Genomic DNA, 18,789 nt, shown 5'->3' on the forward strand with positions numbered 1-18,789 from the left:
ATAGATCGTGCTCAATTGATTTGAGGGAAGTGATGATGTCTGATGGAACAGCCTGGATGACTTGCCTTGCTCTTATTCCTCTTTTTCCCTGCAGGGAAGATCCTTTTCCGCAGAAGCCACATCCGGGATGTTGCTGTCAAGCGTCTGATCCCTATTGATGAATACTGCAAGGTAAAGGAAGTTTTCAAGCTCAGACTGAGGATTTCTAGCCTGTGTTACTAGAGATGTACCCCCCTGGAGAAAAGATAGGCCAAACACAAGATGGGTGTTAATTGCTTTACTTAATGTCGTCCTCCTCCGCGCTCAGGTACTAGGGGATTGTGCATAGAATAGAAACCTGACTGGGTGAGAATTGCAGGGGATCATGCAAGTCAAGACTCAGGTGCATTGACCAAAGCCCCGCAGGAGGCACCCTGTGAATGGAATTGCAAGCGGTGCTGAAGGTCAAGACCAAGACGCATCAAACACGTCTGGAGGCCCAGCACTGGACTAACATGCTGCTGCAGATCAAACCTGCAGATGTGCATTAGCTGGGTTGCTTCAGAGGCACAGGCAGGATTGGAACAGCAGAGATGAAGTGCAGGAAGGCTTTTGGCATACTGTCAAATCTGGGGAGGTCAGAGGGAAGCTTATACGGCAACTAGCTGGCTCTTGCCAGTGTGATCAGTCTCCTGTTTCTGGGACACTAAAATGTGCCAGCTACGCAGACACACGCACGCACATAAATTTAATCTTATGGAGGAAAAAAGTCCCTAAGTGATAAGAGGCTGCAGCTGTCTGTTTGGAACGATGCTGTTAATGGCATAAAATATAATGAATCCATTTGACTTAATAACTGGAACATAATGGCTGATGTTATATGACCCACTTAGACAACAGCTTTCTCCTATTCCAGTTAATGCATTACCAAGTAATAAAGTGTGCACACTGTGCCTGGCCTTTCAGCTCCTGCTACTTAACTGTGAAGCTGCCAGTGGGGTGAGGGGCTAGCCCCCCCCCCCCAAAAAAAATGTGCATGGCAGAGTCAGCACATGCTAATACCATGAGCACAGGTTGCTTTGCATCTCAGCCCCAGACCCTACTGTCCCTGGCCTTTGTTATTTTGGGTTGACTTCACACGCACCATCACAGTGGGCGTATAAAACACATACTCAGCACAAAAAAAAATCCCTGAGTTTGCTGTGGTTAGGGTGGTGTTTAGCAAGGACTAAGCATTACAGGAATACAGTGTAACTAGCTTCTCTCCCCCTCCCCCCAACACTAGATAAATATCTTGTCCTTTGTTTTCTCTCTCCAGGGAGAGAAGTGAGGAGGTGTCTTTCCCTGAGAGAGTCTGCAAATCCTCTTTACTTGGCTGCAAATAAGGCCAGTGAAATCCTGGACTGAAAACATGGAAGGGCATCAGCCCACCAAACCAGAAGAAAATAGTCCCCTCTTTATAAAGCCATAGTTCAGCTGTACCCAGAATACTCTCTCACTAATTGAAAGAGGTTGACAAATTGGAGGGGGTCAAAGAAGAGCAGCAAAAATGTTCAGCTAGCTGGCTGAGATTGACTGACTCCTAGTGTCTGATTTAAAGGAGCTAAATAGAGTGTATTTTCATCCCATTTCTCCCACATTTCCCCCCTGTGCACCCTTTCCTCCAGATTAGTTATTAATAGATGTGTGAGAAAGTATTGGCCTAATATCTGGTAAAAGAGTTGTGACTGTGAGCCAGAGGAGCAGTAGCTCAGAGAGCTCAAAATGAGACTAGACAGAGCTCCAGAAAAATGCCTTGCAGACTGCACTCCTGCATCAGCTCCTGGAAAATGGCTCATGTGGCTGAATTAGGTCATTCCCATCTGTCTTCTATAATGAATCTTTCCCTGCCATGATCCTTGCCCCAGCTGCTGTGCATTAAGCCAGACACAATTGGATGGGCTTCTCTTTGGAGCCTGTTCTTCAAATTGCTGTTAAGAATGAGTTGTGAGGCTGAATGCCTCACCTTGACAGTGCTCTCAGCCCTTCCTTGCCTGGTGGAGGGCAGTGAATCCACTCAGTCTCCTCCATGGCACAGCCATGCACCAACCACAAGGCGTTTCCATCCTCCTAGGACAAGCTGTGGGTTTTCTGCCATGTGTAGTTCTTCAGGGCAGCGGCCAGTCAGGATTTACTGCCGAGGTGTCCTCACAGGTCTCTGGCTTTGTTGATAATAAACAGAAGGCTGCTTGTGTGCGTGCTCGTCAATGTGGGCCATGTAGACTTGTGCACTTAGTCTCCACAGCAGACCGATAGAGAGCCCCCCAAAACCACAAACCAGATAAAGATCGAAGGTGCCAGGCCAGGTTTATTGTAGAGCGAAGTACAATAATAGTTGTCAGTAGACTCTACTGAACCATTACACATGTACTTTTCACGATGGAATGACTCAATCGGTGGTAGGTCCCACTGCCCCCTAGATCATTCAAAGGTTGTCCCCCCTAAGACACCACCTTATATACAGGTATGTTGGGGGGGGGGGGTGAAGCCTGGTCCTAGAGCAGACATGCCCCTGTTGGGGGAAAAGACGCCCCTCCGACCTAGTCCCAACGTTCAATGCCCCTTGCTCAGGGGAAATACGGCTCTCTGGCCTAGTCCCAAAAGCTCTCAGCCCTCTCCAAGGGCAGAGACAGCCTTCTGGCCTACTTCCGGGGTAAGCCCCTCTCTAAGTCCTGGAAGCTGATTTGTGGTGGGGTGGGAGGTAGGGGGACACGGGCCCTCCCACTCCACCAGGTCCCAACCCAGGACCGTGGTGACAGTCAACATTTTCACTGCCTGGTCGGCGGGGATGCTGCCAGAACATGCCGACTTCCCAGAGGCCAATCCTACGCCCTGGGCTCCTTCCTACCTCTTCCCCCGCTGTGCAGGATCCTGTTGCTGAGGCTGCGGCTGGGGCTATTCCTGAGATGTCTGGGACTATGGGCGTGGCTCCTGGGTGGCTGCGGCAGCGGGCGCAGCTCCTGGGGCAGCAGTGGCAGCAGGCGCGGCTCCTGGGGCAGCAGCAGCAGCAGGCATGGCTTGTGGGGTGGCTGGGGCAGCCCAGGAGCTCCTCTCTGAGCTATTGCTCCTCTGGCTCTCTCTCCCGACTGCTTGCCTGCCTGGGCTTTTATCTCCACCCTAACTCTTGAGCATGCACAGAACGGTCGCGGGGGTGGGGCCCCTTAGGCCAGCTGGGCCAGGGGAACTCCTTGAGCGTCAGTGTGGGACAGCACCGCCACATTACAAAGTACAACAAGTCATACCTCACTGCTGATGTCAGGTTACCACTCTCTGACATTACTTAGATACTACCCATCACCCTGTACCTCGTGGTTTGATTAGATCATCTATCCATCATTCTGTCATTTTAGACCCTTTCTTGAACCTGAGTCTGTATCTGTGAGGAGTGGGTACCAAGGTCTTTTTTAAGGAGCTAGTGATATCATGTGCTTTCCACTTATGACCAGTACCAGTGATTGTTCTGCAGTCAGTACCTAGCACCAATTAGTGTTTTGCACTCTCAGCCCTGTTCATGCCAAGTTCTGTGAGCTGGGGCCTGCCTCTTGCTCACAGCTTAGCTTTGCTTTATGTTAGCCATGTTTTGCCCATTGTTAACTAGGCCTGTGCTATATGGGCTTATGTTTTAGGCCCTCATGGGTATGTCTACACTACCCCGCTAGTTCGAACTAGCGGGGTAATGTAGGCATACCGCACTTGCAAATGAAGCCCGGGATTTGAATTTCCCGGGCTTCATTTGCATAAGCGGGGAGCCGCCATTTTTAAATCCCAGCTGGTTCGAACCCCGTGCAGCACGGCTACACGGGGCTCGAACTAGGTAGTTCGGACTAGGGTGCCTATTCCGAACTACCGGTACACCTCGTTTCACGAGGAGTAATGGTAGTTCGGAATAGGAACCTAGTCCTAACTACCTAGTTCGAGCCCCGTGTAGCCGCGCTGCACGGGGTTCGAACCAGCGGGGTTTTAAAAATGGCGGCTCCCCGCTTATGCAAATGAAGCCCGGGAAATTCAAATCCCGGGCTTCATTTGCAAGTGCGGTATGCCTACATTACCCTCCTAGTTCGAACTAGCGGGGTAGTGTAGACATACCCCATCTTACTACACCATCATTTCAAAGGTCTGAGGGTGGATCCTTCTGTGGGCTGGTGGTGGTCACCAGGGTTGGAGCGATTCTGCGCAGAGTACAAGGAATGGGAATGGAGTCTCATGAACAGCACCTAAGTGGAAATGTTGCCAGCAGGAAACCTGAGTTGTCACCTGCACCCACAGTCTCCGTAGTGGATAGTTGTTTCTATAGCCTGTTTCTTATGATGGATGACATGCTCTTTCCATTCCTTGTCGGGCCTTTAACAACCCTGCTGCTTGATGGCTGTGTCTGCTCCAGCTGTCTTGGTGATCAGGGTTTGGATGATGGCAGGCCTGTTTTCAGAAAGGCTATGGGGTCGCAGCAGATTGGGCAATAAAGACTCAGGTCTGCCTTTGGGAGCAACCTGTGGTGCTGCACACAGGACTGTGTTCCTGGCATAGCGGCAAGCTGAGATTCTGATGGTTTTGTTCCTATTCCTGTCTCAGAACCTGTGGTATAACGGGTGTGGCTGAGGGAGGGTTGAGGCTATGAAACTCAGGATTGTCTGTCAGTCGTACATCACAGTTGGCCCCAGCCTTTCTGCATGTCACTTTCATGCCCCTTACTCCCAAACAGTGTGCACCGAAGGCCCATGTGTCCCCTTTGCTTAGATATGTATTACAGAGCCCTAACTGAGCCTGAAGGCTCAACTGGGCTGAGACAGTAAAAGAAGCAATGGCTCTGGCCGAAAAGAAAGTGCACCAGCTTCTCTGCTTTCTGCTGGACCGTTGCATTATTGTTCAATCTCATTCTCTTTCATCTGGTGAGTCCCACTTCTAAAGTCTGTCTTGCCGCCGACGGATTCCTGGGAGGGAGGCAGGGGGATGGAGGAGGGTAAGCCCTTTAACTCCAGCCTCCATGATTGCTGTCTGATAATATTATTAACAATAAAATAAATCCCCAAACTGACTGGTACATCCTTTGCTAATGCTGGGGTGGAAGCGCTTTCTCCAAGAGCCCTAGAGCTTTGTTGCTGAGCTCTCCAGCTCTTGCTCAGGATGTTTGTGGGCTCCTCTTCTCACTCAGACAACCTCCTTTTCAGTAGCAGTTGCTCAGCAACAAGGTTCTGAGAGACAAAGGACTCCACCGATCTCTAAAGCACTGGTGGGCCTAGAATCCAGGGCCCTGAACCTAACAAGAAGCATCTAAGCTGGGCCCTATTGCTTTGAAAGGCATGAACTGCTTGTGGCCTATGGCTTTTGGAACGCACATCAGTGATGAGATTTGGGAGTCTCAGCCAGGTCTTAGCTAGAAGGATGGCTATGTTGATGGGGAGGCAGGAACTCTAAAGATACCCTGGATGATGGAGGTAAATGGTTAAAATGGCAAAGGAAGACTGGATTGCAGGTCAACCAACATCTGTTTTATTCCCCTTCATACCCTGCCATCTCACCTAGAGAGGCAGCTGTTGAAACCTCAGGCTGTATGTGACTTACTCCATTCTGGTGCATTATGACATTCACTATAACTCTGTGCAGTGTGGTGTATTGGGTGGCCTTTCCTGTCTGTGTCCGGCTGAGACTCCTCCCAAATCCTTGTCTCCCACTTCATATTCTCAATCTGTTTGTTTCATGCACAGGCTCTGATCCAGCTGCCACCCTACATCTCTCAGTGTGAGGAGGTTCTTCAGTTCTTCGAGACGAGACCTGAAGACCTGAATCCTCCCAAAGAGTAAGTTGGTTACAAAAAGCAGGTGGGGCTTCTCCGCAGAACTGCTGTGGTGATGGTCACATCCCCTGCCACAGATAACCTCCCCCGCCCTCTCAGAGCACTCCGACATTCAGAAGAGGCTCTGAGAGCCATGAATAAATCCCCAAACTGCCTGTGAATGTAACGTTCATGAAGGATGCTGGGTTGAGATCCTGGAGAGTGAAGCTCTTTGTTTAGTCATAGAGCCAGGGCCATGCAAGCTTTCTTCACACACTGCTCCCTGCCAGTGTGCCTCAGCCCACCCCAGAACATCCTCTGTGAATGACGAGATGAAGCGCTTTCTCCGGAAACCACTGAATCCTTGGCTTTGGTGCCACCCTTCATGCCACTTTATGCTAATCATGGTGCTGGTTTTTTGTAATACAATCATCTGGGAAACCCAGATTCTTTTCCTGTAGGGACTAGCAAACAGGCATCAGATAGGAGAGCCTTGCATTTATTAGTAACCTCTGCCTATAGCAAAAGACTCTCCCTTTGCCAATTCCACAGCAGTGCCTGACGCTTGCTTTCCATTGGAGACAAAGAACATGTGCGAGGACTCTTGCATATCTTACGCAACCCGATGTAGTTTCTAGTCTTGTGACTATGAGCTACATGTTCCAGCCTCTATTAATCACCCAGAGCATAAATACAAACACTAGCCTCCCTCTCCTGCCCTGTGGCTGTCTCTCCAAGCAGCTCTAAGGTTGAGCAATGGAGGAAGATTGATTGATTGTGCAAGAAAAGGCAGTATGATCATTTGACATTGTTTTTCATTGCATGAGAGGGAGATTAAAAGGGTTTTGTTTTTCTCTGTGAAGGAACATTGAGTTTTCATGTCTCCTGCTAAGTGCTGTGCTTGTTCCTTTTGGGATTTCCCCCCAGTCTTAAGCTTGTTTGTTTATTTTTCTCATTGGTCTTTTGTTTTTATTTTTCTTGCCCCATCCTTTTTCCTTCCCCAGCCAGCAGTCACTTGATTAGATTGGTCTGTGGGCCCCAGAGTCCATTAACTAATAGCTTGCTGTCAGCTGGAATTCCCATCCATACTGCCCAAGTTATTGTTCACCAGTTAACCTTTCGCCCCTTCGGTCATCCTTCAGCTCATGGAGCAGCGTGAGAGTAAGTGAGAGACCTAAGAAGACTGATTTGCATGAGCAGTCTCTAAGGCGGTGTGAACTAGGGATATTAGATAGCAGGTATTAGTATAGTTGACTAACTGCAGGAATACTTAGCAGTCCGGCTCCACTCCCTGAGTATCAGAGGCAGCAGTGCAGGGTGCCAGGTAGGAGCCGGTCTGCGAGGGGAGCCAGTTTAAAAACCAGTGCCCCTTGTGGATTGGTTGCCTGCTGGTTGAGCTCCCCATGGACAGAGGCTGGTGGGAGTGTAGAGGGGCCAGGGGAGGCAGCCCAGACTGGCCGCAGACAGCGGCTGCTTCGCGGTAGCCTCCCTTGCCTGCCCCATGTTATTGCCTCTGATAGAGGCAGCAGTGCTGGGGGGAGAGGCAGCACCACAAACCCAGTGCTGGGGGGAACCAGCTTTTAAGCTGGCTCCTCCCAACACTGGCTCCTGCTTCCACCCCGCTTGCTGCCTCTCATACAGGGGGGGGAATGCGAGTAGTTGACTAGATTAACCAGTGAGCCTAGGCTTATCGGTTAATTGACTAGTCGACTGTTCCTCCACATTCCTAGTGTGAACATCTAGGAGTCTGCTAGGGCAAGGAACATGGGGATCCCAATATTTTGGGGCATCCCAGTTCCCGATGATGGAAGGGTGGGAGGATGTCAGTGTGATTTCTTCCCACATTGACAAAGTCTATTATGAACAGTCTGTAAATAAAGTCAGGACTGCTGGGATCCACCCAGTGAACCTGCTGGTGAAACATGCTCACACATGGTGCCATGGGGTGTGTGGCCAGGGGTTGTCATCTCCTTTCTTCCTGCTGTGCCCACCCTTGCCTGCTCTATGGGGTATGAAGTTGCTGTAGGGCATGGAGGTTGCCACAAAACAAGGGGGCAGTTTGAAAGTATTTACAACCCCAGGATATATCTAAAAAAATTAAAATGATGTGGGATGGCAACTCCATTGAAAGGTTCTTTGTCTCCCACCTTTGCACCCCAGACTGACTCTGCTCGTTCGAGGTTTTGCTCCCGCAGACCTGCAATGTACAGATCTCTCTCCTGCTCCAAACTTTCTTCTTCTCTGCATCAGATTGGTGCTCATTTGAGAGAGCCAAACAAGAAGAAAACAAAGGCACTGACCTGACATGCAGAGAAGCTGTGTGCTCCGGGGTTGGGGCCATGCTAAGACTTGGAGTGTCCCTTGCAGTGTTTTGGCTTATATGTGTCTCCCAGCACCTGTCCACAGCCCCATTCACACGTGGTGCATGTGGCACATGTTTTACTTGCATTTGTAAAGGTTGGGCTGCTGCAGCAAGTGCCAGATCAACTGCTGTGAGTGCCACACTGTTTGGGAACGAGGTTAGAGTTCTGCTGTACTTGGGCTGTTAGAGAATTGGCTGATGCAGCCTGGTCGTGTCTCCCAATGTGCTGCCCTTTAACGGGGAGGAGAAGAGGGCTTTTACAATACTAAAAATGGCTTAGCAGACTTCTATCCATTTGCCTGCAGCACTGAGTTGCTGTGGTGTCTCAAGGACATCTCAGTTGTCTTTCTGATCCCAACCCAAATGCTCCAGGGTATTTAATAGCTACAGTTCAAAATGTTAATGGATTAAAGTCTTTGAGGCTCTTCTCTGGCAAGATTGGTGGGAGCCATTTTGTCAGCTCCACGTGGACAGGCTCCCAGGTTGTCAGTAGCGATGTAAAACCAGTGACAGACAGCTGGGGTGGATCCCATATAGTGGTGTGCCTGGGATTTGGCTGGATGTCATCATTCATAAAAGAGATAAATACTTTCCCTGGGAAGTTGAAAGGCAGCCAGGCCATGAAAGGAATAAGAAGGCGGCTTTTGATGCAGTGGCGGCTGGAAGGAGAAAAATGGATAGGTCAGCATGCTCTGTGCCAAGCAAAGCAGTCATTCAGTCATTCTGGTGGCACCACTGTCCCCCTAATTTCCTGCCCCCTCCCCTCTGCAGTCACTGGTCCCCTCTTGCTCTTATAAATGGCTCGATGCCTGTTTTTGCTCCCTTGGCAAAACTCACATTTACTTCAGTGGGAGCAAGGACTGATCCTTGGAGAGAGGAGAAGCTCTTGTGTCGTTGGGGTTGCCTGGCTACCTTCCTGGGTTCCTGGGCAAGGGATAGAGATCCACGTACTATCTACCAACCTGTCGGGGGGTGCACCGCGGGGGTTCCACCTACCCCCTCCCGGCAACACCTCCCTTTTCCTTTTGCCCTCTGGGCAGGCGGGCCGAAGGGACATGGGGGGTGGGGGTCTTGGCCCCCCTCCCAATGCCTCCCGGTCCCCTAGGCGTGCTGGCTGTCCTACCAACCCTTCAACCTCACCGCCACTGCCTAGCGGTGCTGTGCCCCTGGGGCCCCCTAGCGGGCTTGCCCCTCTGGTTCGAGGGTCCCGCCGCGAGGTCTTCTGGCCCATGTCCCAGTTGGGCCTCTGTACTCGCCACGGCCTCTCAAAGTCACTCGCCTTCTTCCTGCCCTACCTTAGGGCGGGGGAGGGGAAAGGAGAGTGGGTAGGGGGGCCTGGGCCCTAGGGGTCGGTGAACGCCGCCCCTTTAAGGTTGGAGCGGGATTCTGCTCCGCAAGTTTCCAGCCGCACAGAACAAGCCTGCCCTGGGTTCCTTCCTACCCCTCCCCTCCTCTCAGACTGGGGTACCTGACTCGTCGGCATCTCCAGCTGGGACGCCGTCCGCTTCCCCGGGGGGTGCCACCTCAGCCCGTCGCTTGGCCGCTGGCTGCTCCTCTCTTGGTCCGGACCACTCTCCCCCACAGGTGGACCCTCCAGCTCTTTGTGCTGCCGGAAGGGTGACTCCTCCACTGCTTCCGGCTCCCCTTTGCCTCCCGCTCCGCAGGGCAGTTCTCTCTCCCCCTCTCCGGTCGTGCCACCGGTGTTTAAAGCGCCTGGCATCTGGTGTGAGCATGCGCTGCACGGGCACGGGGGAGGGGCCTGGCAGCCGGGATTCCCAGCTCCGTCACAGACACCCCTTCCTAGGTTCGGTTCTCTGCCGCGTCCCCCCTCCTCATCTTCCCTCTCTGCCCGGGGAAAAAAAATCAGCATTTCCATGCGCCTTACCCGGGCGGTGTGCCACCTCAAAACTATAGGGTTGGAGGGAGAGATGCCATCACATAATTCTTGCATTCGTGTCTTTCATGGAATTCAGCCATTTAAGGGGGGCATGGTCCATGACCGACTGAAAATGAGTTCCCAACAAATAATAGCAGAGGGCCTCAATCACCCACTTCACCGCTAGTGCCTCCTTCTCGATTGTCGAGTGTCTCCTCTCTCGCTCAAAAAGTTTGTGACTTACATACAGTATGGGGTGTTCTTCCCCGTTAGAGCCATGCTGTCGCAAGAGACCAAATCCTGTCTCAGAGGCGTCCGTCTGCAACACAAAGGGTTTGTGAAAGTCTGGTTGTGAGAGAACCGACGCCTGGGAGAGGCATTTTTTTAAGTCCTGGAAGGCTTCTTCGCAAGCCTTCATCCGCTGCACTTTTTGTGGTTGCGAGTTCTTCGTTAAGTCGGTTAAAGGTGCGGTTATGGTGGCAAATTGGGGAATGAAGCTTCTATCATAGCCCGCTAGCCCTAGGAATTGGCGCACTTAGCGCTTGGTTGTGGGGGCACGATAGTCTCTCAGGGCTTGCACCTTGTCTATCACTGGACACATTCATCCCTTGGTCTGTTAAAATCTCCCTGGGTATGCTTACTCAGGAGAAAACAATCTCTAATTCATTAGCTATCACTGATGCCGTCATCCAGCGCAAGGGGTTTGCCTCTAGATAATGGATGGCGTAATCCGTAATCACTAATATATATTGGAACCCATTCTGTGACCTTTCTAGGGGTCCTACCAGGTCTAGCCCAATGCTTGCCAGCAGTGTAGACAGCTGGCAAGTTTTTCCGGAAAAGCGGCTGATTTTCCGGAAAAACTGGCCAGTCTAGACACAGCCAATGTGAGCAAAGCACAGGCCTTTTAGCTTAGGTGGGCTGTGACTGGGTGGACAGGTGGTAACAAGCAGTGAAACCTCAAATCTAATGAACCTATTTTACATGCAGATGAGAAGCAGCCCTCCCCTGCTGCTGAGCAAACAACATCCTTCAGGAAAAGCACTGTGCAAATTGTTTTGGCCACAGGCTGTTCTCCATTCTGATCTGCAAAGCCATTTTCCATAACCAACTACTGATCCTCTCTGTGCATGAATATTAGCCCCTGGATGCAGAGATCCCTTGGGTGGGAGTAGTCCTAGACAACTTGTGTTAGTATTTAGAAAGTCTGAGAAACTTGGAAGCCTTTGATAGTAGCAGCCTCTCTATCCTAATTTGCCGCTAAAGACAGTGGAGTCTTAACTGGAAATCAAATTCCAACTCCCACTTATATTAAAAATCCTACCTTGTAAATGCTGAATATGTCACCTGATCTGTAGGGCTGCGTTTCCGCCAGTCCTCTCCCAGCATTGCTAGGAACATCTCATCTTTAACCAGTTTATCCTGCAAGTCTGGGTCCCTAAATTCCTGTTAGCCACTTGTAAATTGTCATCACGGTTTTGAGGCAATTCCCCGGCCACCATTGTGTTGATGAGGGGATGTGCCTCCGGGGCTATGTATATGCTACACGTTATGTTGCTCAAGGATGTGAATAAGCCACCCCAGAAGTTACTGCAATCTAAGTGCTGGTGTGGATGGCCCTATCTCAGCAGGTGAGCTTCATGGGGGCTGGAGTAATTAAGTTGATGGAGAACTCTGTCCCATCAGGTTCTAGCAGCAGCTGTAAGCTCTCTAGTGTAGCCATAAACCTAAGCAGTAATTCCACTTCTAGAAGGATTCTTGAGGGCATTTAAAGCCTGGGACAAATATTTTAACTTCTTTCTTCCCTTTCTAAATCCAGGTACCCCACAAGCTCAGGGCCCAGGCAAATAGCTCCTGCTTTCCCCCCACAAGTCACCCTGTGGCTGATCATTCCCATTTGACTGCAGTGAGACAGAAGAACAGCTAATCTCTGAGAATACGATTGGGCTCGCTGCTGGAGTGGCGTACAGGGTACAGAGGGGAGACAGCTAATGGCAAGGGACTGATCAACTCTAGCACCCATGGCTTCTTCCCAGCTAGAATGCAGGCAGACCTGTAGTGAGAGAGATGTCTGAGCTGAAATTTCTGAGGCAGATAGCAGACAGGATCCCTTTGGGAGGCTGTTCTGGAAGGAGCATAGCTCTCTCTGTAACTGGTGGGTGCTGCCTGCAGCAGCCCAGGACGGGCGGCGCATGGTAATGAGCAGTGGCCTGACCATATGAGGAAGGCCTATTCCCTAACGAAGTTATGCCTGATGGCGACTTCAGCAGCCCCGTGTTATTTTATTAATCCAGAAGCTCTGGCGCTGCGTGGTCTGATGGAAGCTGGAATGATAACCTCAGTAAGTGATTGCTTCCTGCAGTCAGCCTGACAGCGAGTACAGGCCCAGAGTAGTGCAAATAAATCAGAGGTGGGAGAGCCAGAGCCACAATAAAACTCAGAGCTGATATGAGCTGAATGCACAAAGTTTATTTTATATGGTGTGCTCGGAAGGTCCCAGTCTGGGCTGCGACACTGGAAGCAATCAGCAGACAAAGCCCGAATGTTTGAGCTCTCTCCAAAGCAGCAGAAAGGCACTCTCCACAGACACAACATCCACGGGCAGAACAGGGCACAAAATCTTTGCCTCTTCCCCAGCTGCAACCTTGTAGCTAGCTTTTGTTGGCAGTATGTTCCTCCTGCTCTTTCTCTCTTCTATTCGCTTGTATGGGCTCGCCTGCCTTCATGGAAATGCTAGTAGATGTACTGTGCCCCTCTGACATCAGGCCTGCTTGTCTGTGCTGCCTTGGCATTAGGGGGCAAGTAGGGTTGCCAGGCATCTAGTTTTCTACCAGCATACCCAGTTTCAGTTGCCACCATGGATCGGGTCAGGCAGGGTGGGGTGCAGGAGTTGGTTCAGGGTGTGATTCCAGGCAGTGCTCACCTCAGGTGCCTCCCAGGGAGTGGCAAAATGTGTCCCTGTTCCTTCTAGGCACAGGGTGGCCAGGTAGGCTCTGTGTGCTGCACCTGCTCGGCCCCCACAGCTCCCATTGGCCATGGTTCTGAGCCAGTGGGAGCTGTGGAGCTGTTGTCTAGGGCTCCACACCCTCCCCCCAGGCTCCATCCCGTAGCTTCAGAGGAGCTGCAGCGACATGTCACTACTTCATGGGAGGCGCCTGTGGTGAGCGCCACTGGAGCCCCCAGCCCTGAGCCCCCTCCCACACTCAAACTCCCTCTCAGAGCCCACACCCCTTCCTGCACCCTAGCTTCCTCTCCCTGCCAAGCCCTCTGCTGCACCCTAAACTCTTCTTCCCCAGTCCTACCCCAAAGGCCAACACCACCAGATGGAGCACTCACCTTGCCTGCATCCTAATCCCCTGCCCCAATCCAGAGCGCTCTGCTGTGCCCTGATCCTCTCATTTCTGTCCCCACACCTGAACGCATAATCCCAGCAGGAACCCTCAACCTCTCCTGCACCCCAATCACCTGTCCCAGTCCAAAGCCCCCCCTGCATCCTGAGCCCCTCATTTCTGACTCCAATCCAGAGCCTGCACCCACAGCCCAGAGCCTGTTTTCCCTCTCATGCCCCTACTCTCTGTTCCAGCTCAATGAAAATGCATGAGTGAGCGAGGATGGGGGAGAGCAAGCAACTGAAGGAGGGGGGATGGAGTGAGTTGGGGCAGGACTTGGCTGTTTAGTTTTCTGCAAATAGAAAGTTGGCAAATTGGGTGTGTAGTGTCTGAGGCCAGATCCCACTGAGTATAAATGTGGGAAGGGAGTGTTTCCTTTGTGAAGGATTCTGGGGTCCTTCCTGCAAGGTGGGGTGCAGAGTGTTGTTGAGCAGATCGTCTTGGTAGCCTTGTATCTTTATCAATATGGTACAGTCGTTTTCCATTGTTAAATACTGTTGATTTGACTACGGACACTCGTTGGCCAGTTGGGCCTAGTCAGTGGCATACATGTACTGGTACCCAGAGAGGCTGAATGAATGGATTCTGTTGCAAACAGACAGCAATGCAGGGGTGTAAGTGTACATAACTCCAGGAGCAGGGAGTGGAAGAGTCAACTCCAAAACCACAGGCCTCCAGTACTTAAAGGAAAGTGCTTGCAGTAGGGACAGGTCCCTTTTGAAACAGAGGCCAACATCCCTCACTCCTGCCCCTACAGAGAGAATGCTGCAGTAGGATCTCATCGCTGAAACTAAAGAACTGGAAACAGTTACTACAGGGTGATCCCTGTTTTAACGGGGCAGCCTTGAAGAACAGGAAGAGAGTTTTATTTAGACCAGCAGTTCCCAATCTTTTCCAGATGGGGACCCATTTTGACAATTCTGGAAGACTTGGTGACCCAGGGCAATTCAAAAATGGGGGGAAGAGCCACCTGGGGAGACATTTTTGAAATGTAATGGCTACCCATATTTGGGTCCCGACCCATAGGTTGGGAAACCGTGGTTTAGACCAAGTCTGCAGTGGAAGCAGAACCATGCCAACTGTCTGTCTTGTTAAACATGGGGGTAGCTTGCTCTGGAGAGCATGCTCATTAGGCTAGAGCCCAGACTTCTCGTTTAATCCTGTAAACGGTTATCTTATTACATTTTTGCACGTCACCCCAAATAATGCATCCCTATTGACCTAAAACAGAATGTGAAGGGAGCTGCCCGTGTTTATCTACACCATATTCCTGACCAGAACCTGGGAGCAACTAAAGAAACCAGTAAAAACTAGAAATGCATCTCGGGAAAGGGCTTGGGAGTCTAGTCAGTGCAGGTTGGAAACCCCTGCAGTCCAGATGTTATTAGTGAAGCCCATTGTCACTTACTTCGTTGTGGCTCAGTGCATCAGTATAAAGAACCTTTAAGAACCTGTGCGATAGCCCTGATTGTTGGGTCATTTCAACCCTGCTGTATGGCCATTGTACTGATCTGGCTTAACGAGTTTCCCATTTCTTCTTTCACTAATTAGAAGAATCTTTTCCCTTCTAGCAGGCCTGTATGTGCGCTGCTGCCTGGCTTTCCTCAGTGGGGATAGGGGAGATGTCGCAGGCTACTGGGAACTTATTGCTGTTTCCTGTCTGGTCTGAGCTCTGGTTCTCTGAGGTGATGGGCTGGGATCTGCTCAGGTTCGCACTGGCTGCTCTTTGTGTTCATGCCAAAGACATTCCAGCAGCAAAGTGAAATTGCAGCGCTCCCTCACTCTACCCCTCCCCCCCCCACACACACACACTCCAGCCCTCCTCCTCCAGACAGAGCAGCTGGTGGAACGAGACGGAGGAGGATGAGTTAGGGTAACACGTTTAGCAGATGATGGTGATGGAAATGCTCCCTTCTAGCCCTGGCTGATCAGAGGAAGTTCACATCACCCTCCTGCAAAAACAGAGAGCCGTTCATAGCAACACAACATTGGCCTTGTCTCCCTCCCTTCTCCCCAAAGCACCATCTCAGCACAAAATGAGCTGCTCCCAGTGCAGGAGGCTAGCAGCTGGTGATAGGTGGATAGCTGGTGTGCACCTGGCTTTGCCGTCCAGTAGTGACACAGTCTACATAGCCTGGAGGTACCTTGTCTCCTCAGCACAGACGAGGGATAAGAAGCTGGAGGTGGGCAGGGCACAGTGGCGAGTCTGCCTGTGTCTGAAAGGGCACCAGGCTGGTGCCAAGGAGGGGAAATGGAAGATGATTGCTGATGAAATGTTGGTTTCGTGTTGCCCTGTCCAGATCTTGAAGCCCTGGGACCTGATGCCCCATCCCCAGGGGTGAGAGTAACATTTTACTAACCTCTTTAATCTCTGCTTAGGGCCAAAGAGGGATGATTCAGGATGGTCTGAGCAAGGGGGGGAGTGGTGATTGGTGAATGGCTGAGGGTACAGCAAGAACGGGAGGCCTAAGGAAATGTGGCACTGTGTGTTCCTTCTCCACCAGCATGTGCCTGGATCGGGGAAGCAGTTCTGGAGTGGGGATGCAGGTGGGGACATCAGATGCACAGACAGGAAACAGGGGCAGAGGCAGAGCGCCCGCTTTCACACTGCATTTTGGCTTTAGATTGCCTTAACATCTTAGGAGAGTAGACATCCCAGATGCCCCATGACTCTCATGCCAGTTGCCAGCCACGCTCTGGATTTGGGTGGGGGGTACACACCCAGCCTCTGAGAAGACGTAGCCTGGAGATATATCAGGGCATAGGTGCCGATTCCGTGGGTGCTACGATGCTGGAGGAAATTTCCATGGAGAAAAATTAGTGGGTGTTCAGCACCTCCTGGCAAGCCAGCTCCCCATCTGCCCCCTTCCCTCAGTTCCTCACGCCCACTGGCAGCCTCACTGACCAAGTCTTGCCCCTCCCATCACACTGAAACAGCCATTTTGCACTGTTTGGGACAAGTGGGTATCCTGTGTGCGGGGGAGGGGAGAGGGCAGAGCTGGCATGATGGGGTGGAGTGGGGGCTGGAAGAGGCAGAGCAGAGGGTTGGTGGAAGAGGCGAGGTGAGTGGAGCAGGGGCAGTAAAGGGTGGTGGTTTGGGGGAAGGAGTTAAGTGGGGGGCAGGCTGAAGGTGGGGAGTCAAGCACCCCTTGGTTAGAGGGGAAATCAGCACCAGTGTATTGGAGTGTGGTCTAGGAGGGGTTAAAAAGTAGACATTCCATGTTGGTGCTTAGTGGTTTGGCTGAGGGCAGTTTCCGCAGGCCCCCCCCCCCCCCCACCCCGCCTCCTCCTGATCACCTGCTTCCCTTTAAGGCTGGGACAGGCTCTGCTGAGTAGAGGGCAGGGTCAGGGAGAGTTCCTTTGCGGGTACCGCTGGAGCTGTGACGTAGGCTCTGCGTTCGCTCAGCAGATTGGAAACACATGTTAACAGGATGAAAGGCTGGTCTCTGAAGGCAGCTGACTGAATCCCTGAATCACCCCAGCACTCCAGGGAATAAAATGTTACGTTTACAGTAATGAAGTTCTTAAAATGCTGATAAGCTTGATAGAAAACGCAGGAGAGCCCTGCCCGGGCTCTTTTTCTTACTGATCCTGGAGCTGCCTCATCAGTTGGCTGTGAACTAAGTAGGAGGGGAGCTTGTTTTGCTAGAGGACTTCACAAGCAAAAGAAGTGGCTGTTTGCCTGCCCCATGCTTCTGGGGCCGCAGCCTCATGCAGTTTCAGTAACTCTGGGGCCTGCTGAATCTCACTTTCCAGCAGTGGTCAGGAAATTGCGATGCTGGGGAAGGTCCCCTATATTGCAAGACTGGCTCTGCATATGTTGCCATCCTTGGAAGCAAGTGTGTGCACGTGCATGAATGTGTCTCTCTCCTGCTTTAGGCTGGGCATGATTGTCACATGCAGTGTTCCTGTTCCTTCATCCAGAGGGGTCAGGAGTCACTTGTGGATTGGGAAGAGGGGTGGCCAGAATGGAAGGTGGATTACTGAAATAAGAATTAATAGTAGTGTCTAGAGGCCCCAGTTCCACTGTGTAAAGTGATGTGAAACAGTCTCTACCCTCACACACCTTTATTTACCACAGATGTCAGGCACAAGATTGCCCCTTTGGAAATACGGGCTGACAATTAGCAGTTGATGAAGATGCTAGCACATTTGCTTACAGTTACATCTGGCCAGGTGTCTCAGGTTAATGGGAACATACTGTTTTTTGGGCCTGCTTTGGCATCCTGAGTGTTTTTTAAATGCTGAAATGCCCTAAACTTTCTTATATTCCTGGGGGTGTTGTATATGGGCCCTACAGCTGAGTTAGCTGGACACCAAGTTCTTGGTGAAGTTCAAATGATGGCAGTGATACTGGAAGGCCAGAAGCTGCGTGGCTCTTTCTCCCCTCCCCCATGCTTCCAGTACCATCCCCAAATCTAGGACAAGCCCTCCTGTTGCCTTGTTTCCAACCCCCTATCTCTTCTTTCACCCCTTGTGAAATGCACTCCTGCCATCTGCTCCCAAACCCTGGTGTACACTGCCTCCTTCTCATTAGGGTTGCCTGAGCTCATCCGTTAATCATAACGGTTACACACTCCCTTCCCTTTATTAGAGACAGCAAGGGGATTGGGGAAGAGGTGGGAGTCAGTGCCTGTGGGAAGCTGGCCTTTAAGCTAGCTCCCCTGGAGCCACTTCTCCCCCCCACCCCCACTTCCTTCCACAGAGGCAGCAGTGGCGGTTGGGGGGGCAGGCAGGAGCTGGTTTTTAAGCCATCTCTCAGCACATTCTGGCTCCTGTGGAGCCACCTGCCCTCCTCCCCTGCTGCTTCCCACAGAGACAGAAGCACAGGGTGGTGGGGAGATGCAGGTGGGAGGTGCTTTCAGCAATGCGGGGCAGTGGGGAGGCGCAGGTGGGAGGTTCCATGCACATACTGGCTCCTGTGGACCCGCCTATCCCCTGTGCTGCTGCCTGTCTATCAGAGGCAGCTGGGGGGGGAGGGGAAAGGCGGGAGCTGGTGCTCACAGGAAGATGATATTTAATTCCTGTTCAGTCAACTCCCTGTGAGCACCAGCTCCTACCTCCCCCCTGCATGAAAATATGTAACTGCTGAAAAATTCAGTAGTTGCACATTTACAAAAATAAATGGTTTTTAAACATCCCTACTTCTCATGATAGTATCTAGCAAGGTGTTCAGGTTTGGCATTCAACAATCTGATTTCCCCCAACATACTCCCCAGCTCCCTCTCCAGGAGTGTACAGGAAATATTTCTGTACCATATTGGAAGGGGAAAACATTATGTAGTTTCATCATATCACAATAACACTTTTTCCGTTCCACTGGTATTTCAGGAAGATGTTAAACAGCAGCTATTAGAGCTAGACATTTTAAAAC

General features: G+C 51.3%; 1 protein-coding gene across 2 annotated transcripts in view; it reads left to right on the top strand.

Moving 5' to 3' along the window:
- SH3PXD2B (SH3 and PX domains 2B) overlaps positions 1-18,789 on the top strand; it is a 130,888-nt gene that overhangs the window by 82,506 nt on the left and 29,593 nt on the right. For both annotated transcript variants that reach the window (XM_075900256.1, XM_006138129.3), the window contains exons 4-5: positions 95-171; positions 5,721-5,812. In XM_075900256.1, coding sequence (XP_075756371.1) covers positions 95-171; positions 5,721-5,812 — 169 coding nt within the window. The remainder of the gene's footprint in view (positions 1-94; positions 172-5,720; positions 5,813-18,789) is intronic.

This window comes from Pelodiscus sinensis, chromosome 17 (genome assembly GCF_049634645.1).
Source record: "Pelodiscus sinensis isolate JC-2024 chromosome 17, ASM4963464v1, whole genome shotgun sequence".
Lineage (NCBI taxonomy): Eukaryota > Metazoa > Chordata > Testudines > Trionychidae > Pelodiscus > Pelodiscus sinensis.